The sequence below is a fragment of the Bombina bombina genome, chromosome 3 (genome assembly GCF_027579735.1).
Source record: "Bombina bombina isolate aBomBom1 chromosome 3, aBomBom1.pri, whole genome shotgun sequence".
NCBI lineage: Eukaryota > Metazoa > Chordata > Amphibia > Anura > Bombinatoridae > Bombina > Bombina bombina.
In genome coordinates, this window is record NC_069501.1 from 598,195,419 (window position 1) to 598,222,078 (window position 26,660).

The 26,660-nt window shown below is 41.5% G+C and overlaps 1 protein-coding gene across 1 annotated transcript in view; it reads left to right on the forward strand.

Moving 5' to 3' along the window:
• The window catches only part of LOC128653729 (calcipressin-3), a 95,480-nt gene that overhangs the window by 48,200 nt on the left and 20,620 nt on the right, over positions 1-26,660 (forward strand). The window contains exon 4 of the mRNA XM_053707193.1: positions 25,405-25,576. Coding sequence (XP_053563168.1) covers positions 25,405-25,576 — 172 coding nt within the window. The remainder of the gene's footprint in view (positions 1-25,404; positions 25,577-26,660) is intronic.

Here is a 26,660-nt window from a genome sequence, read left to right on the forward strand (position 1 = left end):
TGCTTGGGGAGGTATTAGCTGCTCTGAATGACTGTGACACAATTGCAGTGCCAGAGAAATTGTGTAGGCTGGATAAATACTATGCAGTGCCGGTGAGTACTGATGTTTTTCCAATACCTAAAAGGCTTACAGAAATTATTAGTAAGGAGTGGGATAGGCCCGGTGTGCCCTTTTCCCCACCTCCTATATTTAGAAAAATGTTTCCAATAGATGCCACTACACGGGACTTATGGCAGACTGTCCCTAAGGTGGAGGGAGCAGTTTCTACTTTAGCAAAGCGTACCACTATCCCGGTTGAGGACAGTTGTGCTTTTTCAGATCCAATGGATAAAAAATTAGAGGGTTACCTTAAGAAAATGTATATTCAACAAGGTTTTATTTTACAGCCCCTTGCATGCATTGCGCCTGTCACTGCTGCGGCGGCATTCTGGTTTGAGGCCCTGGAAGAGGCCATCCATACAGCTCCATTGACTGAAATTGTTGACAAGCTTAGAACTCTTAAGCTAGCTAACTCATTTGTTTCTGATGCCATTGTTCATTTGACTAAACTAACGGCTAAGAATTCCGGATTCGCCATCCAGGCGCGTAGGGCGCTATGGCTCAAATCCTGGTCAGCTGATGTGACTTCAAAGTCTAAATTACTCAACATTCCTTTCAAGGGGCAGACCTTATTCGGGCCTGGTTTGAAAGAAATTATTGCTGACATTACTGGAGGTAAGGGTCATACCCTTCCTCAGGACAGGGCCAAATCAAAGGCCAAACAGTCTAATTTTCGTGCCTTTCGAAATTCCAAGGCAGGTGCAGCATCAACTTCCTCCGCTTCAAAACAAGAGGGAACTTTTGCTCAATCTAAGCAGGCCTGGAAACCTAACCAGTCCTGGAACAAAGGCAAGCAGGCCAGAAAGCCTGCTGCTGCCTCTAAGACAGCATGAAGGAACGGCCCCCTATCCGGCGACGGATCTAGTAGTAGGCAGACTTTTTCTCTTCGCCCAGGCGTGGGCAAGAGATGTTCAGGATCCCTGGGCGTTGGAGATCATATCTCAGGGATATCTTAAAAACTTCAAAAGCTTCCCCTCCACAAGGGAGATTTCTTCTTTCAAGGTTATCTGCAAATCAGATAAAGAAAGAGGCATTCCTACGCTGTGTGCAAGATCTCCTAGTAATGGGAGTGATCCATCCAGTTCCGCGGACGGAACAAGGACAGGGTTTTTATTCAAATCTGTTTGTGGTTCCCAAAAAAGAGGGAACCTTCAGGCCAATTTTGGATCTAAAGATCTTAAACAAATTCCTCAGAGTTCCATCTTTCAAAATGGAAACTATTCGGACCATCCTACCCATGATCCAATAGGGTCAGTACATGACCACAGTGGACTTAAAGGATGCCTACCTTCACATACCGATTCACAAAGATCATCATCGGTTCCTAAGGTTTGCCTTTCTAGACGGGCATTACCAATTTGTAGCTCTTCCCTTCGGGTTGGCTGCAGCCCCGAGAATCTTTACGAAGGTTCTGGGCTCACTTCTGGCGGTTCTAAGACCGCAAGGCATAGCGGTGGCTCCGTATCTAGACGACATCCTGATACAGTCGTCAAGCTTTCAAATTGCCAAGTCTCATACAGAGAAAGTTCTGGCATTTCTGAGATCGCACGGATGGAAAGTGAACGAGGAAAAGAGTTCTCTATCCCCACTCACAAGAGTCTCCTTCTTAGGGACTCTTATAGATTCTGTAGAGATGAAAATTTACCTGACGGAGTCCAGGTTAGCAAAGCTTCTAAATGCTTGCCGTATTCTTCATTCCATTCCGCGCCCTTCGGTGGCTCAGTGTATGGAGGTGATCGGCTTAATGGTAGCGGCAATGGACATAGAGCTATTTGCGCGCCTACATCTCAGACCGCTGCAATTATGCATGCTAAGTCAGTGGAATGGGGATTACACAGATTTGTCCCCTCTGCTACATCTGGATCAAGAGACCAGAGATTCTCTTCTCTGGTGGTTTTCTCGGGTCCACCTGTCCGAGGGTATGACCTTTCGCAGGCCAGATTGGATAATTGTAACTAAAGATGCCAGCCTTCTAGGTTGGGGTGCAGTCTGGAACTTCCTGAAGGCACAGGGATCGTGAACTCAGGAGGAGAAACTCCTTCCGATAAATATTCTGGAGTTAAGAGCAATATTCAATGCTCTTCTGGCTTGGCCTCGGTTAGCAACACTGAGGTTCATCAGATTTCAGTCGGACAATATCACGACTGTGGCTTACATCAACCATCAAGGGGGAACCAGCAGTTCCCTAGCGATGTTAGAAGTCTCAAAAATAATTCGCTGGGCAGAGACTCACTCTTGCCACCTGTCAGCAATCCATATCCCAGGCGTGGAGAACTGGGAGGCGGATTTTCTAAGTCGTCAGACTTTTCACCCGGGGGAGTAGGAACTCCATCCGGAGGTGTTTGCTCAGTTGATTCATCGTTGGGGCAAACCAGAGTTGGATCTCATGGCGTCTCGCCAGAACGTCAAGCTTCCTTGTTACGGATCCAGGTCCGGGGACCCAGAAGCGATGCTGATAGATGCTCTAGCAGCGCCTTGGTTCTTCAACCTGGCTTATGTGTTTCCACCGTTTCCTCTGCTCCCTCGACTGATTGCCAAAATCAAACAGGAGAGAGCATCGGTGATTCTAATTGCGCCTGCGTGGCCACGCAGGACCTGGTATGCAGACCTAGTGGACATGTCATCCTTTCCACCATGGACTCTGCCTCTAAGACAGGACCTTCTAATACAAGGTCCTTTCAATCATCCAAATCTAATTTCTCTGAGACTGACTGCATGGAGATTGAACGCTTGATTCTATCAAAGCGTGGCTTCTCCGAGTCAGTCATTGATACCTTTAATACAGGCACGAAAGCCTGTTACCAGGAAAATCTATCACAAGATATGGCGTACATATCTTTACTGGTGTGAATCCAAGAATTACTCATGGAGTAAGGTTAGGATTCCTAGGATATTGTCCTTTCTCCAAGAGGGTTTGGACAAAGGATTATCAGCTAGTTCCTTAAAGGGACAGATTTCTGCTCTGTCTATTCTTTTGCACAAGCGTCTGGCAGAAGTTCCAGACGTCCAGGCATTTTGTCAGGCTTTGGTTAGAATTAAGCCTGTGTTTAAACCTGTTGCTCCCCCATGGAGCTTAAACTTGGTTCTTAAAGTTCTTCAAGGAGTTCCGTTTGAACCCCTTCATTCCATTGATATTAAGCTTTTATCTTGGAAAGTTCTGTTTTTGATGGCTATTTCCTCGGCTCGGAGAGTCTCTGAGCTATCTGCCTTACAATGTGATTCTCCTTATCTGATTTTTCATGCAGATAAGGTAGTTCTGCGTACCAGACCTGGGTTTTTACCTAAGGTGGTTTCTAACAAGAATATCAATCAAGAGATTGTTGTTCCATCATTGTGTCCTAATCCTTCTTCAAAGAAGGAATGTCTTTTACATAATCTGGACGTAGTCCGTGCCTTGAAGTTTTACTTACAAGCTACTAAAGATTTTCGTCAAACATCTTCCCTGTTTGTCATTTATTCTGGACAGAGGAGAGGTCAAAAAGCTTCGGCAAAGTTTGCTGTATAATGTAGGGGGCGGAGCCAACTATCCAAGCTATCAGACGTGCTTCACAGGAGCTCTGGCTCTAAATTTAAGCTTTAGGGGTCAAACTATAAGTTTTTATATATACTTTTAAGATTTGATTGAAGACCCCTGTCAGCTCTCCACATAAAGGATCCTGTGGTCCAAGTATAGGAACTCTAACATCGAAATTGACCCAAGCTTAAACCTTACACTGCATCCAAGCAGCGGGAGATTTCTGGCGAACCTTCTGAGGGACATATGCTTGTCACAGCGAACCTAACATCTCACAATATCTACATGCCGACTTAATACCTGAACCCAACCATCTGGATTGAAGTGTCGAGAACCGGTCGCGGTACGGACATTAGCAGTGGACTTAATCTATCTATAAAGGAAAATGGCGGCCGAAGCGGAGTGTGACCTGACAGCATGGGGCTATATTGAGGCCTCGCACAGACTACTAGAGGCGTTTTTCTCTAAGCTTTTTTCCACAACAGCCCATGTTCCTATGCCGGGTACCCAGGCCCCAAGCGGTAGTGAAACCCGCAACACAGCAGACAACCACTCACCCGCCATTACACCTGCGCATCAGACCGATGTTGACGCCGCATTTGTAGACCGGCAGGAAGGCTCCCTCTCCTCTCTGGCTGGGAGCCTGCATGTGCTGGGCTCTGACCGCGACCACGAATCGGCATTTGAATTTAGCCCGGGGAGCGGTAAGACATTGTCCTGCTCGTATGTAACAGAGGAGGTTTTGGGAGATATGCCAGCTCACTTTGCTCAACATGGGGCACCTGGTAAGATGGAAGGTGTCCTTGACAGCTGCCTGTTACGACTGATGCACCGATTGCCACACTGCAACAAACACAGCCATGAAGGTCACATTAGAGGCTCGATTGTGGGCTTGAATTATTATGAAAAAGGATAAACCTAATTCCTACAGGTTTTTGTGCTTAGGAACTTTGCGCAATATACTAAATATTACCACTGTCACACCAAGTTTATTGCCCATATTCCTTTAAATGCCTGCATTGTACATATGTCTACTTATGTGTTTATATATAGACTTGCCATTGGATATTAGACGGTATTACATTTTGCCCCCTGGACTGCCTTACACTAAAGCTATCATGACAGTCTGCACCATCTTATGTTTATGATGTGGCTTTACACTCCTAGTTAAATATTGATGTTGCTGTTCACCATTAAGTTAATAGGAAATGTCTCAGATTAATAACTATAATATGTTCTGTTTTATGTATGGAATGATGTTTTGTTTTATTCGGGTATGCTCAGAATTTGGGAGTGGCACTCATCACTATTCATTTGGGGAATAAATGTGATAAAATTGTGAACAAAAAGTGATCATAAAATATACATAATGTGTGAAACCTAAATACTTATAAAAGTTCATATAAGGATATGTGTTCTTTCCAAAATCTTCACGCTTCTATTTCTTCTGTTATGTGTGATCAGTCCACGGGTCATCATTACTTCTGGGATATAACTCCTCCCCAACAGGAAATGCAAGAGGATTCACCCAGCAGAGCTGCATATAGCTCCTCCCCTCTACGTCAGTCCCAGTCATTCTCTTGCACCCAACGACTAGATAGGATGTGTGAGAGGACTATGGTGATTATACTTAGTTTTTATGACTTCAATCAAAAGTTTGTTATTTTACAATAGCACCGGAGCGTGTTATTACTTCTCTGGCAGAGTTTGAGGAAGAATCTGCCAGAGTTTTTTACTATGATTTTAACCGGAGTTGTTAAGATCATATTGCTGTTCTCGGCCATCTGAGGGAGGTAAAGGCTTCAGATCAGGGGACAGCAGGCAGATGAATCTGCATTGAGGTATGTAGCAGTTTTTATTTTCTGAATGGAATTGATGAGAAAATCCTGCCATACCGTTAAAATGACATGTATGTATACACTTCAGTATTCTGGGGATGGTATTTCACCGGAACTACTCTGTTAAAGGTCACTAATCCTTTTAATAACTATTTATCATGTTAAACGTTTTTGCTGGAATGTAGAATCGTTTACATTGCTGAGGTACTGTGTGAATAAATATTTGGGCATTATTTTCCACTTGGCAGCCTTTTTTTGCTTTTATTTGTGACAGTTTCGTTTCTCTTCACTGCTGTGTGGGAGAGGGAGGGGCCGTTTTTGGCGCTCTTTGCTACGCATCAAAAAATTTCAGTCAGTTACTTTTATATTTTCTGCATGATCTGGTTCATCTCTGACAGATCTCAGGGGTCTTCAAACTTCCTTGAAGGGAGGTAAATTCTCTCAGCAGAGCTGTGAGAATTCTTATAGTGACTGTGAATAAAATCGTTGCTTTGTATTTTTTATGTCAAATTTAATTATTGTTATTTTACTAATGGGAACAAACCTTTGCTAAAAGTTGTGTTGTTTTAAAGTTTGATGCTATAACTGTTTTTCAGTTCATTATTTCAACTGTCATTTAATCGTTTAGTACCTCTTTGAGGCACAGTACGTTTTTGCTAAAAAAGATTATAACCAAGTTGTAAGTTTTTTTGCTAGTGTGTTAAACATGTCTGACTCAGAGGAAGATATCTGTGTCATTTGTTCCAATGCCAAGGTGGAGCCCAATAGAAATTTATGTACTAACTGTATTGATGCTACTTTAAATAAAAGTCAATCTGTACCATGTGAACAAATTTCACCAAACAGCGAGGGGAGAGTTATGCCGACTAACTCGCCTCACGCGGCAGTACCTGCATCTCCCGCCCGGGAGGTGCGTGATATTATGGCGCCTAGTACATCTGGGCGGCCATTACAGATAACATTACAAGATATGGCTACTGTTATGACTGAAGTTTTGTCTAAATTACCAGAACTAAGAGGCAAGCGTGATCACTCTGGGGTGAGAACAGAGTGCGCTGACAATACTAGGGCCATGTCTGATACTGCGTCACAGCTCGCAGAGCATGAGGACGGAGAGCTTCATTCTGTGGGTGACGGTTCTGATCCAAACAGATTGGATTCAGATATTTCAAATTTTAAATTTAAATTGGAAAACCTCCGTGTATTACTAGGGGAGGTCTTAGCAGCTCTTAATGATTGTAACACCGTTGCAATACCAGAGAAACTGTGTAGGTTGGATAAATACTTTGCGGTACCGGCGAGTACTGACGTTTTTCCTATACCTAAGAGACTAACTGAAATTGTTACTAAGGAGTGGGATAGACCCGGTGTGCCGTTCTCACCCCCTCCAATATTTAGAAAGATGTTTCCAATAGACGCCACCACTCGGGACTTATGGCAAACGGTCCCTAAGGTGGAGGGAGCAGTTTCTACTTTAGCTAAGCGTACCACTATCCCGGTGGAGGATAGCTGTGCTTTTTCAGATCCAATGGATAAAAAATTAGAGGGTTACCTTAAGAAAATGTTTGTTCAACAAGGTTTTATATTGCAACCCCTTGCATGTATCGCGCCGATTACGGCTGCGGCAGCATTTTGGATTGAGTCTCTGGAAGAGAACCTTAGTTCATCTACGCTAGACGACATTACGGACAGGCTTAGAGTCCTTAAACTAGCTAATTCTTTCATTTCGGAGGCCGTAGTACATTTAACCAAACTTACGGCTAAGAACTCAGGATTCGCCATACAGGCACGTAGGGCGCTGTGGCTAAAATCCTGGTCAGCCGATGTTACTTCTAAGTCCAAATTACTTAATATACCTTTCAAGGGGCAGTCTTTATTTGGGCCCGGTTTGAAAGAAATTATCGCTGACATTACAGGAGGTAAGGGCCACGCCCTACCTCAAGACAAAGCCAAAGCTAAGGCTAGACAGTCTAATTTTCGTCCCTTTCGGAATTTCAAAACAGGAGCAGCATCAACCTCCACTGCACCAAAACAGGAGGGAGCTGTTGCTCGTTACAGGCAAGGCTGGAAGCCTAACCAGTCCTGGAACAAGAGCAAGCAGGCCAGGAAACCTGCTGCTGCCCCAAAGACAGCATGAATCGAAAGCCCCCGATCCGGGACCGGATCTAGTGGGGGGCAGACTTTCTCTCTTCGCCCAGGCCTGGGCAAGAGATGTTCAGGATCCCTGGGCACTAGAGATCATATCTCAGGGATACCTTCTAGACTTCAAATTATCTCCCCCAGGAGGGAGATTTCATCTGTCAAGGTTGTCAACAAACCAGATAAAGAAAGAGGCGTTTCTACGCTGTGTACAAGATCTGTTATTAATGGGAGTGATCCATCCGGTTCCGCGGTCGGAACAAGGACAAGGGTTCTACTCAAACCTGTTTGTGGTTCCCAAAAAAGAGGGAACTTTCAGGCCAATCTTAGATTTAAAGATTCTAAACAAATTCCTAAGAGTTCCATCCTTCAAAATGGAAACTATTCGGACAATCTTACCCATGATCCAAAAGGGTCAGTACATGACCACAGTGGATTTAAAAGATGCTTACCTTCACATACCGATCCACAAAGATCATCACCGGTATCTAAGGTTTGCCTTCTTAGACAGGCACTACCAGTTTGTAGCTCTTCCATTCGGATTGGCTACGGCTCCAAGAATCTTCACAAAGGTTCTGGGTGCCCTTCTGGCGGTACTAAGACCGCGAGGGATTTCGGTAGCTCCGTACCTAGACGACATTCTAATACAAGCTTCAAGCTTTCAGACTGCCAAGTCTCATACAGAGTTAGTTCTGGCATTTCTAAGGTCGCATGGATGGAAAGTGAACGAAAAGAAGAGTTCTCTTTTTCCTCTCACAAGAGTTCCATTCTTGGGGACTCTTATAGATTCTGTAGAAATGAAGATTTACCTGACAGAAGACAGGTTAACAAAGCTTCAAAATGCATGCCGTGTCCTTCATTCCATTCAACACCCGTCAGTAGCTCAATGCATGGAGGTGATCGGCTTAATGGTAGCGGCAATGGACATAGTACCTTTTGCACGCCTACACCTCAGACCGCTGCAATTGTGCATGCTAAGTCAGTGGAATGGGGATTACTCAGATTTGTCCCCTACTCTGAATCTGAATCAAGAGACCAGAAATTCTCTTCTATGGTGGCTTTATCGGCCACACCTGTCCAGGGGGATGCCATTCAGCAGGCCAGACTGGACAATTGTAACAACAGACGCCAGCCTACTAGGTTGGGGCGCTGTCTGGAATTCTCTGAAGGCTCAGGGACTATGGAATCAGGAGGAGAGTCTCCTTCCAATAAACATTCTGGAATTGAGAGCAGTTCTCAATGCCCTTCTGGCTTGGCCCCAATTAACAACTCGGGGGTTCATCAGGTTTCAGTCGGACAACATCACGACTGTAGCTTACATCAACCATCAGGGAGGGACAAGAAGCTCCCTAGCAATGATGGAAGTATCAAAGATAATTCGCTGGGCAGAGTCTCACTCTTGCCACCTGTCAGCAATCCACATCCCGGGAGTGGAGAACTGGGAGGCGGATTTCTTGAGTCGCCAGACTTTTCATCCGGGGGAGTGGGAACTTCATCCGGAGGTCTTTGCCCAAATACTTCGACGTTGGGGCAAACCAGAGATAGATCTCATGGCGTCTCGCCAGAACGCCAAACTTCCTCACTACGGGTCCAGATCCAGGGATCCGGGAGCGGTTCTGATAGATGCTTTGACAGCACCTTGGAACTTCGGGATGGCTTATGTGTTTCCACCCTTCCCGCTGCTTCCTCGATTGATTGCCAAAATCAAACAGGAGAGAGCATCAGTGATTCTAATAGCGCCTGCATGGCCACGCAGGACTTGGTATGCAGATCTAGTGGACATGTCATCCTGTCCGCCTTGGTCTCTACCTCTAAGACAGGACCTTCTGATACAGGGTCCATTCAAACATCAAAATCTAACTTCTCTGAAGCTGACTGCTTGGAAATTGAACGCTTGATTTTATCAAAACGTGGTTTTTCTGAGTCGGTTATTGATACCCTGATACAGGCTAGGAAGCCTGTTACCAGAAGGATTTACCATAAAATATGGCGTAAATACCTATACTGGTGCGAATCCAAAGGTTACTCCTGGAGTAAGGTTAGGATCGCTAGGATATTGTCTTTTCTACAAGAAGGTTTAGAAAAGGGTTTATCAGCTAGTTCATTAAAGGGACAGATTTCAGCTCTGTCCATCTTGTTACACAGGCGTCTGTCAGAAAATCCAGACGTCCAGGCTTTTTGTCAGGCTTTAGCTAGGATCAAGCCTGTGTTTAAAGCTGTTGCTCCGCCATGGAGTTTAAACTTAGTTCTTAACGTTTTACAAGGTGTTCCGTTTGAACCCCTTCATTCCATTGATATAAAATTGTTATCTTGGAAAGTTCTGTTTTTAATGGCTATTTCCTCGGCTCGAAGAGTCTCTGAGTTATCAGCCTTACATTGTGATTCTCCTTATCTGATTTTTCACTCAGACAAGGTAGTTCTGCGTACTAAACCTGGGTTCTTACCTAAGGTAGTCACTAACAGGAATATCAATCAAGAGATTATTGTTCCATCCTTGTGTCCAAATCCTTCTTCAAAGAAGGAACGTCTTCTACACAATCTGGATGTAGTTCGTGCCCTCAAGTTCTACTTGCAGGCAACTAAAGATTTTCGCCAAACTTCTTCCCTGTTTGTCGTTTATTCTGGACAGAGGAGAGGTCAAAAAGCTTCTGCTACCTCTCTCTCTTTTTGGCTTCGTAGCATAATACGTTTAGCCTATGAGACTGCTGGACAGCAGCCTCCTGAAAGAATTACAGCCCACTCCACTAGAGCTGTGGCTTCCACTTGGGCCTTTAAGAATGAGGCCTCTGTTGAACAGATTTGCAAGGCTGCAACTTGGTCTTCGCTTCATACTTTTTCCAAATTTTACAAATTTGACACTTTTGCTTCTTCGGAGGCTATTTTTGGGAGAAAGGTTCTTCAGGCAGTGGTTCCTTCTGTATAATGAGCCTGCCTATCCCTCCCGTCATCCGTGTACTTTTGCTTTGGTATTGGTATCCCAGAAGTAATGATGACCCGTGGACTGATCACACATAACAGAAGAAAACATAATTTATGCTTACCTGATAAATTCCTTTCTTCTGTTGTGTGATCAGTCCACGGCCCGCCCTGTTTTAAGGCAGGTAAATATTTTTTAAATTATACTCCAGTCACCACTTCACCCTTGGTTACTCCTTTCTCGTTGATTCTTGGTCGAATGACTGGGACTGACGTAGAGGGGAGGAGCTATATGCAGCTCTGCTGGGTGAATCCTCTTGCATTTCCTGTTGGGGAGGAGTTATATCCCAGAAGTAATGATGACCCGTGGACTGATCACACAACAGAAGAAAGGAATTTATCAGGTAAGCATAAATTATGTTTTTTCTTTTGATCCTCATATGAAAAGAAAGAAGAAATGCCACATAGCGTAACTCTGTAACCTTTTTTCAATGCAGAATGTGTATGTACAAATGATTACTCACATGGGATGGAGCTATAGCCAAGCTCAGGTTAGTGCGCACACCCAATGTTATACTGTTGGGTAAACAGTTGCTTGAACAGGATTTTGAATAAAAAGATTTATTTAAAATACAAATATAAAAAGCGCCACAAGAGCTGCAAAGACCACCAAATACAATAGGATTGGCAATACAATCAAGTATTTGCTCAAATTGAGCTTATACACAATACCAGAGACCGTGGTAAGGAGTGCAGAAATTTAACCACACAACCTCCCCCTTAAGAGTCCAGTATATGTTGCTCTCCTTACTGGTGTGCAGATTCTTGGAAGGACGCCAAAGAGCAATGTATCCGACGTACGTTTCGCTAAAAAGCTCCTTACCACGGTCTCTGGTATTGTGTATAAGCTTTCTTTTCATATGAGGATCAAAAGAAAAATAGAAGCGTGAAGATTTTGGAAAGAACACATATATCCTTATATGAACTTTTATAAGTATTTAGGTTTCACACATTATGTATATTTTATGATCACTTTTTGTTCACAATTTTATCACATTTATTTCACATTTTTGCGTTTTTGTGATATTATGGTATTTGTTATCATACTATTCATTTGGGGACCATACATCCTGAGTGCTGAATCTTATTTTTCTACAACGCAGGCGTGGCCAGCGGCCGAGGCTACGCCTACATAAATACTTAGTAAGCACAGTGTTATAGCTGTTCTACACGGTACAATTGTTTGTCCCTCTTTCTTACATTAATGTTCATTCTCTTGCTATTCTTATCTTGCACAATATTCTGAATGAGCTCCTTGTTATCCCATTTTTGTGAGTATTGACCTTGAGACTCCTTAGCTCTAGATATAACATCAACCCAACATATTATTGGCCTATAAAATACTTAATATGCTTTTACAATCTCCTCTCCCCCTCCACAATAATAATAATTTATCCATGCAACTCATCTAGCCTATACTACGCCTTCCGCATTTTCCTACACTAGACAAGCTATGGGTTTCATATGTCACCCACTCTTTCCTAGCACTTCACAAAGGTTCCATATGCCCATGTGCTATTATATACAGTAACAATGCACGTGTACCCTGTTATATACACATACTCACCTCCCCCCCCCAATCTCTAACGTGTCCCCTTGTTAAGGAGAACTAAATACGCGGCTCTTCTTGCCTATGTCGCAACCCTTAGTATAACTCTCAACACTACTTATAAATTGCGCAAACTAATATAATTTTTCTTTCCTACCTTGAGTTTATATTTCAGCCTCCTCCCCTCCCCACTATATAATATACCTCCAACTCAATAATAGTTAAAAGGGATTAAATCTGGTCATGTCTCCATGTTTTTCTTCTGTTATAATCCCTAAATGTTTGCTATAATAAACCTCCTTTGCCGAGAGGGTTAAATGCACAGTTCATATTGTTTGTACCGCATCCCATCCACTTTTTTTTGTAAGCAAATCTTGTAGCCTACCATTCGATTTATTTCAGTTTCCCCTATGTGTTTTACAAGATCGCCTAGTATATACATATCTTCATGTAATCTTATGTTGTTACCCATACCCACCCTATTTAACTCAGCATGCCTGACTAACACCATCCAATAGTCCAAGTTATTTTTTAAATCAATGTTGGGTATATATGATATTCATTTGCTAATGTTAAAAAATATCTGAGGTTGATTTCATTTTACTTTGCTGCATGTGTAGTACTATAGTGTGAATATCCCGCAATGTTTTGTGTCACAAGGACTTTGTTGATTTCTAGCATCTGTTTTATACTAATAGTATATGCAACAACTGTGTACTACTTATATTTTTCAGCCTCAATAAAAATATTAAAAATAAAAAGCTTCGGCAACCTCTCTTTCCTTTTGGCTTCGGAGTATTATACGCCTAGCCTATGAGACTGCTGGACAGCAGCCCCCTGAAAGAATTACAGCTCATTCTACTAGAGCTGTGGCTTCCACCTGGGCCTTTAAAAATGAGGCCTCTGTTGAACAGATTTGCAAGGCTGCGACTTGGTCTTCGCTTCACACTTTTTCAAAATTTTACAAATTTGATACTTTTGCTTCTTCGGAGGCTGTTTTTGGGAGAAAGGTTCTTCAGGCAGTGGTTCCTTCCGCTTAATTCCCTGCCTTGTCTCTCCCATCATCCGTGTACTTTAGCTTTGGTATTGGTATCCCATAAGTAATGGATGATCCGTGGACTAGATACACTTAACAAGAGAAAACATAATTTATGCTTACCTGATAAATTTATTTCTCTTGTAGTGTATCCAGTCCACGGCCCGCCCTGTCATTTTAAGGCAGGTCTAAAATTTAATTAAACTACAGTCACCACTGCACCCTATGGTTTCTCCTTTCTCTGTTTGTTTCGGTCGAATGACTGGATATGGCAGTTAGGGGAGGAGCTATATAGCAGCTCTGCTGTGGGTGATCCTCTTGCAACTTCCTGTTGGGAAGGAGAATATCCCATAAGTAATGGATGATCCGTGGACTGGATACACTACAAGAGAAATACATTTATCAGGTAAGCATAAATTATGTTTTCACCAGCCACAAACTTGGAATACATCCTCTAGCAAAAACGAGCATACAAGGTCAAAATGTTTTATTTTCTTAAAGGGGCATTGTACTGTTAAATTGGTTTCTCCTTAATGTGTTTCCAATAACATGTTGCACCAGCTGCAGAAAATAAAATGTATGAGAAATTGCTCTATTGGGTTTGTTTTTGCATATGAAATAATGTGTTTTCATCTTTGAAACCACAACTAATTAAAATGACCGAGCTTGCAGGAAATCAGACCTCCTTATCTTATCACTTTCTATACACACAAATGCATCTAAAGCTTAATTATCTAATCTGTCTGTTTATCAAAGCCCAATACTTAGAGAGAACAATTGAAAATTAACATTTTATTACTTATCTCTCCACCCCCCCCCCAAACACACACACACACACACACACGGGAGTGTAATTTCCTCTGCTGGCTCTGTTCACATAGCTTTTCTGTAGCCATTCTTAAAGGAATACTCAATCAAAATTACTGTGTTGACTGGTCATTTAAGTATTGAAATATGCAGTATAGGTGGGAATACCACTGTTAAAAGCAACTTTTTCAAATACCAAAATTAAAGGAAAACTGACAGTTTCTAAACAATTTAATACACTTCAGCAGGTAAAGGGCCAGATTACAAGTTGAGAGCAAAATATCGCTTTCACAAAAATTATATTTTCGCTTAACTTAGTAATACCAGCGCACTCAAAAGTGCACTAGTATTACAAGTTAGGTGCAATAGGAACGTGAGCTCACAAGAGCGCACTTCAAAAGGCTCCAATGGAAGCCTCGTACTAATGCCGTGAGACATGGCATGAGAACCTAGCACAGCGAAGGGGGTACGTTGCGCAGCGATGGGCAACAATTTTAAATATATATGTATACATATATATTTATGTGTTAATATTTGTAGATGCACATATTAACACATAAATATATATTTATATACAGTTGCAAGAAAAAGTATGTGAACCCTTTGGAATGATATGGATTTCTGCACAAATTGGTCATAAAATGTGATCTGATCATCATCTAAGTCACAACAATAGACAATCACAGTCTGCTTAAACTAATAACACACAAAGAATGAAATGTTGCCATGTTTTTATTGAACACACCATGTAAACATTCACAGTGCAGGTGGAAAAAATATGTGAACCCCTAGACTAATGACATCTCCAAGAGCTAATTGGAGTGAGATGTCAGCCAACTGGAGTCCAATCAATGAGATGAGATTGGGGGTGTTGGTTACAGCTGACCTGCCCTATAAAAAACACACCGGTTCTGGGTTGGCTTTTCACAAGAAGCATTGCCTGATGTGAATGATGCCTCGCACAAAAGAGCTCTCAGAAGACCTACGATTAAGAATTGTTGACTTTCATAAAGCTGGAAAGGGTTATAAAAGTATCTCCAAAAGCCTTGCTGTTCATCAGTCCATGGTAAGACAAATTGGCTATAAATGGAGAAAGTTCAGCACTGCTGCTACTCTCCCTAGAAGTGGCCGTCCTGTAAAGCTGACTGCAAGAGCACAGCGCAGACTGCTCAATGAGGTGAAGAGGAATCCTAGAGTGTCGGCTAAAGACTTACAAAAGTCACTGGCAAATGCTAACATCCCTGTTAGCGAATCTACAATACGTAAAACGCTAAACAAGAATGGATTTCTTGGGAGGATGCCACAGAGGAAGCCACTGCTGTCCAAACAAAACATTGCTGCACGTTTACAGTTTGCACAAGAGCACCTGGATGTTCCACAGCAGTACTGGCAAAATATTCTGTGGACAGATGAAACCAAAGTTGAGTTGTTTGGAAGAAACACACAACACTATGTGTGGCGAAAAAGAGGCACAGCACACCAACATCAAAACCTCATCCCAACTGTGAAGTATGGTGGTGGGGGCATCATGGTTTGGGGCTGCTTTGCTGCGTCAGGGCCTGGACGGATTGCTATCATTGAAGGAAAAATGAATTCCCAAGTTTATCAAGACATTTTGCAGGAGAACTTAAGGCCATCTGTCTACCAGCTGAAGCTCAACAGAAGATGGGTGTTGCAACAGGACAATGGCCCAAAGCATAGAAGTAAATCAACAACAGAATGGCTTAAACAGAAGAAAATACGCCTTCTGAAGTGGCCCAGTCAGAGTCCTGACCTCAACCCGATTGAGATGCTGTTGCATGACCTCAAGAAAGCGATTCACACCAGACATCCCAAGAATATTGCTGAACTGAAACAATTCTGTAAAGCGGAATGGTCAAGAATTACTCCTGACCGTTGTGTACGTCTGATCTGCAACTACAGGAAACGTTTGGTTGAAGTTATTGCTGCCAAAGGAGGTTCAACCAGTTATTAAATCCAAGGGTTCACATACTTTTTCCACCTGCACTGTGAATGTTTACATGGTGTGTTCAATAAAAACATGGCAACATTTCATTCTTTGTGTGTTATTAGTTTAAGCAGACTGTGATTGTCTATTGTTGTGACTTAGATGATGATCAGATCACATTTTATGACCAATTTGTGCAGAAATCCTTATCATTCCAAAGGGTTCACATACTTTTTCTTGCAACTGTAAGCATATACATATATATATTTACAGGGAACACACAGTTCCCATAGACTGCAATGTAAAGGCACTTTTCAGTGCCGTTTTTTTTTTCTCTAACACCTCACACCCGCCAACTTTAGCCCCTTATAACTGCTTTGTGCAATAACTTTATTTTAAAAAAAAAAAAATGCTACTTTTATTTTTTTAATAAAGATTACTACATTTTTATTTTGGGGGTAATTGGGAGACATTTAGAAAATTAACCAGATGTCTGACCTCTGGTTAATTTTCTGAGCTCTAATTGCTACCATGAGCTCGTGGTATCAATAACCAGCCACTTGTAATGTCTGGTTATTTATTTTGCCACTGTAATTTGGCCTTTTATGGGAGCACAATAAATTAGCGCTCTACTTGAAATCTAGACCAAAATGGGTAACTGGGAGCAAATTAAAGGGGAGAATAATTTACAGTACACTGTATCTTTAATTGCAGTGATCAGAATTAAAAAACATGACATTTTGAATTTCATTAAAAAAATCCTTGTTGACATGCTGAGAAATCAAACTATTATATACATGTTGTTGTTGAAGTTGGGTGTACAATCAGTTAAAACGATCTGATGTATCATTATAAACCAATCAATATCTACTTTAATTAAAAGTATGGAAAACATTACAATAAATGCTTATTTATATAGCAACAATGATTATATATTGTGCAAATATTGACAGTAGATATACAATATCCTTATTTCTAAGAATTAGAACATGTTCAATGTTTTACTATTGGCTTGCAAATGTTTTCTGATTTTAAATATAGTTGTTTATTATTTCCTGCTCTTTCACCTTATACATTTTACAGTTCCTTGTTGATTTATCTTCCATATGCTGTAGGATAACAACTTTCATGATTCAGATAGAGCAGGCAATTTCCATCTTAATATGAGGAGAGTCCACGGCTTCATTCCTTACTTGTGGGAGATACTGAACCTGGCCACCAGGAAGAGGCAAAGACACCCCAGCCAAAGGCTTAAATACCTCCCCCACTCCCCTCATCTCCCAGTCATTCTTTGCCTTTCATCACAGGAGGTTGGCAGAGAAGTGTCAGAAGATACAGAGTAGTTCCTTATGGAGGGTAGTACTCTTCGGAATGGAACTGGAGTTTTAAGTAGTCTTGTCAGCCTCTCAGTGAGAGCATTGATGAAAGTTATAGTCTGGAGATGCAGGGAGAGTCTTTCTGGGAACCCATCCAGACTCGTATTAACAGCTCCTTAAGCAATCAGTGTTGACAAGTTTCACTGCCTGCTTCTATCACTCAAGTCCATGTCAGGAGCGATGCTACAAGACTGTCAAACTTGAGAGGCAGTGTTCCTGTTCCACGGCATAGATTCCGGTAAGATTGTTTCATTTATTTATACACAATGATAATGCAAGAAGACAGGGTCACAGTGGGACTCCTTTTATCTTAATGGAATTGAGGGTTAATATCTCCAGAAGGGGATTATTGAACAGGTGGGATTAATCACATATTTTCAATATCGTGTTTATGCTGTGACATGTGTGAGATGTGGCTCAGGCAGATGTTGGAACGTACAGGTTTTTACTTTCACTTTGGTGCTGTGCAGCCCGCCAGGCTTGGCGCGCTTTTAGTGGTGCATGGGCGGTCCTGCATGGTGCACCACGTGACCGGGTGTGGTCACAGTGATTCTCTTCTTCCTGACCGTGCGGTGATTAGAGACAAAGCGGTTTTCTCTTGGGCCTGGGTCATAGAAGTTGGTGAGTGCCCCAGCCATTGGGGGTATAAAGGTGCCATTTATCTTTGTTGTTAGTCCTTTTTATAAGCGCAAGCTATGGAGGACTCTGATACGTTAGAGGGTACTCCTTCTTTACCTAAAACTAATGCCTGTCTGTATTGTGAGGAGGCCACGGTATACCCGCCTGCTCAATTATGTTCCTCTTGCCTTGATAAAGTAATCTTATCAAAGAAAGCCAATATGTTTAGTACTACTGAGCCTTCGACCTCTGAGGAGTCTCCATCTCATGAGGTGCACACCCTACATTCTTCTCCTAATACACATGCAGCTTCCCGTAGCACTTCTATGCCTACATCTGGAGGTGCCCTTTTACCGCCAGACTTTACTAAGCAGTTACAGACGGCAGTGTCTGCGGCCTTTAGTGCTTTACCTCGCCCTGGTAAGTGCAAGCGAAAGGTTAAATATTGCTATTCTTTCCAGGGGTCATCTACTAAATTATTGCTATTATCTGATACAGGATTATCCGATGATTAAGACGCCTCTGATACTTCAGAGGATGCTCTTTCTGGGTCGGAATCTGCTGCCTTTAAGCCTCCAGCTGTGGAGATTTAGGATTGAACACTTACGTTTTCTGCTAAAGGAGATGTTGGCTACTTTAGAGTTTCCAGAACCTAAATTACCTGAGGAACCTTGCATTCCTAAATTAGATAAGGTCTACGAGGACAGGGTTGTACCACAGACTTTCCCAGTTCCGTTAAGATGGCGAACATTATTAAGAATAAATGAGAAAGACTTGGTTATTCTTTTCTTTCATGTAATTGGCAAGAGTCCATGAGCTAGTGACGTATGGGATATACAATCCTACCAGGAGGGGTAAAGTTTCCCAAACCTTAAAATGCCTATAAATACACCCCCTCACCACACCCACAATTCAGTTTTACAAACTTTGCCTCCTATGGAGGTGGTGAAATAAGTTTGTGCTAAGATTTCTTTCAGGTTTGGGAGCTGTTTGGGAATCTCTGACAGCACAAGGGGTTTGGAAATCTCAAGAGGCGAGATTACCAATCAATATTTTGGAACTCCGTGCGATTTTCAGGGCTCTTCAGATTTGGCCTCTGTTGAAGAGAGAACCGTTCATTTGTTTTCAGACAGACAATATCACAACTGTGGCATATGTCAATTATCAGAGTGGGACTCACAGTCCCCAAGCTATGAAAGAAGTATCTCGGATACTTGTTTGGGCAGAATCCAGCTCCTGTCTAATTTCTGCAGTTCATATCCCAGGTATCGACAATAGGGAGGCGGATTATCTCAGCCGTCAGACTTTACATCCGGTGGAGTGGTCCTTCCATCCAGATGTGTTTTCTCAGGTTGTTCAGATGTGGGGTCTTCCAGAAATAGATCTGATGGCTTCTCATCTAAACAAGAAGCTTCCCAAGTACCTGTTCAGGTCCAGGGATCCTCAGGCGGAAGCAGTGGATACGTTGACACTTCCGTGGTGTTATCAACCAACCTGCTTATTTCTTTTGCAAGATGTACCGAGTCCACGGATTCATCCTAACTTGTGGGATATTGTCCTTCCTGACAGGAAGTAGCAAAGAGAGCACCACAGCAGAGCTGTCTATATAGCTCCCCCCTTAACTCCACCCCCCAGTCATTCTCTTTGCTGGCTCTAAGCAGGAAGAGTAAAGAGAAGAGGTGTTAAACTGTTAGTTTTATTTTATTTTCAATCAAGTGTTTGTTATTTTTAAATGGTACCGGTGTTGTACTATTTACTCTCAGGCAGGACATAGATGAAGATATCTGCCTGGAGGATGATGATCTTAGCATTTGTAATTAAGGTCCACTGCTGTTCCCACATGAGCTGAGGAGTACAGGAAAACTTCAGTGTGAGGAACGGTTTCTTGCTATACAGCAATGATGTATCTTCAGTCATATTTTCTGCAGAGACTGTGTTAACTCAGAAAGGCTGACAGTGTCCCCATTAGGGGAAGGGTAAGCAGTAATCCTAGTGTTATCAGAGGTTTTTACTAGCTTGCATAAAGGGTTAATTTTTTGTGGGCACTCAGTTTATGTGAATTTGTGACAAACGTTTTTGTGTCTGGGAGTAACATTTTCTGTTTTATGGGACATTTGCTTGAGGGTTCTTTGGGGTTGTTTATAACCCACATGGCTTTCAGGCAGGGTTTGTTAGTTTTGTGTAGGCCCCAGCAACATCGAGTGAGGTGGGCGGGGCCTACATTTACAAGCAGCAAGCAACTTCTCCTGAGGTCCTGAGAGTCTTCTGAGGGACTAATTGAAGCTTTAAACCCCATATTATCGCTTCCTAAGGGCAGGTAGGGCCATTGCAAAGCTGTGGCAAGGTGCTTTAGGGGGTTTTAACCGGTTTTAGACACTTATCAATACGTTTTTTTCATTTGGGGGTCTATTGCTTTTTTTACTTGTGGTGCAATCCTTCTAAAGCTTAGTGGCTACACTGTTAAAATTTCGGAATTTTTGAAGCTATTTTAACCTGTTTTGCAGTTTGTGTATGCCTCTTTTTCTCTTAAAGGTACAGTACCGTTTTTGCAAATTGTGTTTTTTTCATTAAATAAAGTGTTTTCCAAGCTTGCCTGCTTTATTACTAGTCTGTTAAACATGTCTGACACTGAGGAAACTCATTGTTCAATTTGTTTAGAAGCCATTGTGGAACCCCCTCTAAGAATGTGTCCCAATTGTACTGATATGTCTATAAATTGCAAACAGCATATTTTGACTTATAAGAATTTGGCATTAAATGATTTTCAGACAGAAGAAAATCAGGTTTCGCCATCTAGTTCTCCCCAAGTGTCACAAATCAGTTACGCCCGCACAAGCGACGCCAAGTACCTCTAGTGCGTCTAATTCTTTCACCTTGCAAGATATGGCTTCAGTTATGAATACTACCCTCACAGAGGTTTTATCTAAACTGCCAGGGTTGCAAGGGAAGCGCAGTAGCTCTGGGTTAAGAACAAATGCTGAGTCTTCTGACTCTTTAGTAGCCATATCCGATATTCCCTCACAATGTTCTGAGGTAGGGATGAGGGATTTGCTGTCTGAGGGAGAGATTTCTGATTCAGGAAAGATGTTCCCTCAGATTCAGATATGACGGCTTTTAAATATAAGCTAGAGCACCTCCAGTTATTGCTCAGGGAGGTTTTAGCTACTTTGGATTATTGTGACCCTATTGTCGTTCCAGAGAAATTGTGTAAAATGGACAAATATTTAGAGGTTCCCGTTTACACTGATGTTTTTCCGGTCCCTAAGAGGATTTTGGACATTGTTACTAAGGAGTGGGATAGACCAGGTATTCCGTTCGCTCCCCCTCCTGTTTTTAAGAAAATGTTCCCCATTTCTGACACCATAAAGGACTCATGGCAGACAGTCCCTAAGGTGGAGGGAGCTATTTCTACTCTGGCTAAGCGTACAACTATACCTATTGAAGACAGTTGTGCTTTCATTGATCCTATGGATAAAAAGTTAGAGGGTCTCTTAAAAATTTTTTTGTTCATCAGGGTTTTCTTCTTCAAACTATAGCGTGCATTGTTTCGGTAACCACTGCAGCTGCTTTTTGGTTTGAGGCTCTAGAAGAGGCTCTTCAGATGGAGACCCCACTAGATGATATTTTGGACAGAATTAAGGCCCTTAAGTTGGCTAATTCTTTTATTACAGACGCTGCTTTTCATCTTGCTAAGTTAGCGGCAAAGAATTCAGGTTTTGCCATTTTAGCGCGAAGAGTGTTATGGCTTAAGTCCTGGTCAGCTGATGTGTCATCTAAATCTAAGCTTTTGACCATCCCTTTCAAAGGTAAGACCCTATTCGGGCCTGCACTGAAAGAGATCATTTCAGACATCACTGGAGGGAAGGGTCATGCCCTTCCTCAAGATAAGTCAAATAAGACAAGGACCAAACAAAATAATTTTCGTTCCTTTTGAAACTTCAAGGGTGGTCCCGCTTCCTCTTCCCCTGCTGCAAAGCAAGAGGGGAACTTTGCTCAATCCAAGCCAACCTGGAGACCTAACCAGGCTTGGAACAAGGGTAAACAGGCCAAAAAGCCTGCTGCTGCCACTAAGACAGCATGAAGGGGTAGCCCCCGATCTGGGACCGGATCAAGTAGGGGGCAGACTTTCTCTCTTTGCTCAGGCATGGGCAAGAGACGTTCAGGACTCCTGAGCCGTAGAAATTGTAACCCAGGGGTATCTCCTAGATTTCAAAGATTCTTCTCCAAGGGGGAGGTTTCATCTTTCTCAATTGTCTGTAAACCAGACAAAAAGAGAGGCGTTCTTACGCTGTGTAGAAGACCTTTTTACCATGGGAGTGATCTGCCCAGTTCCGAAAACAGAACAGGGGCAAGGTTTCTACTCCAATCTGTTTGTGGTTCCCAAAAAAGAGGGAACTTTCAGACCATTTCTAGATCTCAAGATCCTAAACCAATTCCTAAGAGCTCCATCCTTCAAGATGGAGACCATTCGGACTATTTTACCAATGATCCAGGAGGGTCAATATTTGACTACTGTGGATCTAAAGGATGCGTATCTACACATTCCTATCCACAAAGATCATCACCAGTTCCTCAGGTTTGCCTTTCTGGACAGGCATTACCAGTTTGTAGCTCTTCCCTTCGGGTTGGCCACGGCGCCAAGAATCTTCACAAAGGTGCTAGGGTCCCTTCTGGCGGTCCTAAGGCTGAGGGGCATAGGCATCTAAAAAAGTATCAATTTCAGGAGCAGAGCAGCCATTAGCCAATAATTTCAAAGTACTGCCTGCACTAAAAATGTGCCGGTTGTCCATTTGAAAGCACTGCACTGGCCAGAAAAAAAAATCCTGTTGAAGAAAAAATTATCTGTTTAACAGACCTGGCCGTTCTTTCTGCAGGCAGGCTCCACTTTCTGCGATATTGCAGATCGCACTATGTTCTGCCTTGGGGTGACCCTGCAACATGCACAGCTCTGGGTTCTCAATAGCACTCACAGGTAGCTGTACCGTCCCAGGCAGTTAACCCCAGACTAATCTGGGTGCAAGGCCCATAGGGAAAATTACAAAACAAATTAACACAACAGACAGAGGAAGTCTGGCACTCACTTGCAAGCTCTCAGCTAAGATTAAAAGCAAAAATGAAAGGGTTAGTTACCGCATCTGGCCAACAGGGAAAAGCCCAGGTACCACGTCAAGGTCTGTCCCAAAACCTGGGTCCCTAAATCAGTCAAACATTTCAAGCTTTTAAAGGGACACTGAACCCAATTTTTTTCTTTCTTGATTCATATAGAGCATGCAATTTTAAGCAATTTACTAATTTACTCCTATTCTCAATTTTTCTTCGTTCACTTGCTATCTTTATTTGAAAAAGCTTCTTTTTTAGTTTCAGAACTCTGGACAGCATTTTTTTTATTGGTGGATGAATTTATCCACCAATCAGCAAAAAAACCCAGGTTATTCACCAAAAATGGGCCGGCATCTAAACTTACATTCTTGCATTTCAAATAAAGATACCAAGAGAATGAAGAAAATTTGATAATAGGAGTAAATTAGAAAGTTGCTTAAAATTGCATGCTCTATCTGAATCCTGAAAGAAAAAATTTGGGTTTAGTGTCCCTTTAATCAATCAAACTGAGAACAGACTTATGTAACCACCCTAGACAATTGCAAAACACTGAAGAGGACTGCACTCTCAGACTGGACTGGGTAAACATCCTATGACCCTGCAACATGCACAGCCCTGGGTGCTCAATAGCACTCACAGGTTGCTGTACCTTTCCCAGATTCCTAGGCAGTTAACGCCATACAAGTCTGGGTGCAAGGCAGTTAGGGAAAATTACAAAACAAATTTTCTCCACAGAAAACTTTGCCAGCCAGGTAACATTATGAAGTAGCAAAAGCTATATACAGTTTATCCAACGCAAAAAAATTATTTCTTAATTTAACATAAATGTATTGAATGATAATGTTTACAATAAACATTGATCATTTTTAATATTGGCTAACTTTAGCTTAATTTTTTTAACTGCTGAGCCATTTTCACCCCTGTGCTGAGCTGTTTTGCAGTTTTTAGATGCTTCTCACGTTTAAGCCCCACTGTAGGTCATTTTACAGTGGGAAACCCAGACACATTATATATTGTTGTTGGGGATTTTTCTGGAGACCCTGCAGATTCAAACAATACCATTATATTATGTAAAGATCATGATATGTAAGAAACTTGCATCAAAAAGTGTGAGAAATGCATTTTTAATTAAAATGTTTATAAACAAGGTTATAAACAATAGTGTGTGTGTTTTTCCCTAAACTATTTTAAAAGGGTTATTTTCATATAAATAAGGGTCTTTCTGTATAGTTATGTAACTCTGACCTGCACATAGGGGCTCCAATGACCCTCTAGGCAAATTAATGGACATTTATTCAAACCAGGTGTTCACTATTACCACAGTGATTACCTGGCTATTAAAACTTATATAACAGCTTTATTTTTAAAAGGGGCCTTTAGACAAGGAGTCTTGGCTTTTTTGATGGCTTGTTAGAGGGGTGTTTATATGTTGTGCTTTTTATTTTTGTTTTTGTTTTGAAAGTCTTGTACTTTAATCCACAAGACACACCATTTGAATGAGCATGTGAATACCTATTAAAGGTTGGAGTTTTTTTAGGGCTTAAGGTAATAACAAATTATTGTTGCAACACACTCACCGCTGCAATATAACGGGTAAGAAAAGTAATGATTTGTACTGCAAAGATACATTTATCTCATATCCACTATAGCTAGGTTTGTACAAAAAAATATATTATGTTAGGATTAAATAAAGAAACAATTGTATCTCTACATTTTAACTAGATCTCATTACAACGTGCATCTCTTCATTCTTTCTCTTGCCTATAGTACAGTCAAGTTCATTGTATATTAGTCCATATTGTTAGAACAAAGGTTCTGCCATATACATACAAATGTGTGTGTGTGTATATATATATATATATATATATATATATATATATATATATATATATATATATATATATAAAACAATATGGATTAAACACTACACTACTTGTAACACGGTGAGTGCTCTCTTTGGAGATATATATATATATATATATATATATATATATATATATATATATGGGTTGAAATTTCCGCTAGTCCTGGCCGAGTAAAAATGTGACTTTTCACAGATATAGATAGATATATATATATATATATATATATATATATAAACACACAGTGTTCTCAGCAGGGCCTATTTAATGGGCACACGACCCTGCTGATTTTTTTTGCCCCCACCCACTGACTAATGCCACCCTGCTACCAATTTCTGTGGAGAATATATATATATATATATATATATATATATATATATATAATTTAACCATGACCCCTACTGCTGGTGTTTCACACTGAGCATGTATTTATTCAAGTTATGATAAATTACTGTTTACAAACCCCTTTAATGTGTCAAGACTACCTTTCTCTAAAACCCATAAACATGTTGCTTTGCTCACATTCTTTTTGCCCTTCCTAGGCACAGGTGTCTACAGAGGAGGGTGAAAAGTCTTTCCTACTCCCCCCACAACCAGTGAAGCAGTTTCTTATATCTCCACCAGCATCTCCCCCTGTAGGATGGAAGCAGAGAGACGATCCAACTCCAGTTATCAACTATGATTTACTGTGTGCTGTTTCCAAACTTGGCCCAGGTATGTTAACACATTTATTGGTCTATCAATAAATCATTTAATATAAAACTTAATTTGGTCTAATAATTCTGTAAGAATTATGTAATGGTACACTTGATAGAATTCTAGACTCTAGACCAGGGGCTCCATGTACTAATCAGTCAGCGAGCTACCCGCAAATAATCTTGCATCAAAACTCGCAAACTGATATGTACAAAGTCGTCAACTATGTTCAAACCCGCATATTTAAAATTGCGAGCGTACTTATCCGCCAAACCTCGCTACCTCTCCATTTTTCACTGTAAATAGACACATTTGACCACCAACTCGCCTTAAACTAATGTACTACAAAATCTATTTGTCCGCTCGCTACATTTTCCGCTCCCACCTCGTTATTTTTGCCTCAACAACTTTTACGTGGCGGGCAAGGTACAAAACCATAGGAAATTCAATGTAGACACCAGTCTAGACATATATAAAAGGCAGTAATATCAGCATTGTACTTACATTATTGGTTTCAGCAGCTATGGAGACACTTCTGTATTTGTTTCTTCTCAGTGTGATGCAAATCCGGTTTAGAAGACAGAATACTGGAAATGTCTCTAATCGATTGGTTAGAAGAAGGAAAGTTTGTGTCCCCCGTGTATTCCTTCCACAGATTGGTTTGCATGGCTTTTCTGACTGAGAGATCATACAAAGATTCCCGCTTGATCGTGAATCCATATTACACCTGTATCGAGAGATTGAAGATTATTTAGATCCGATGACGGCTCGTTCACAAGCTATTCCGGGACTATTGAAACTATTAGCTGAATTGCATTTTATGGCAACAGGCTCCTTTCAGGCAGTTTCTAGCGTCATTATTGGAATAAGTCAATCAGCATTTTCACGCCACTTATCAAAAGTCATAGGGGCTATGATGGTTATTTTTCCTTGATATGTTTGTTTGCCATCTACCCCAGAAGAATGGCAATCTATAAAGTCAAATTTCTATAGGATGGTTGGGATGCCCAATGTCCTAGGGGCCATAGACAGTACCCATGTTACAATATTACAAAAATAACGCAATGTAGTCACTGTTCCAAAAATTTGGAACACAAATAAA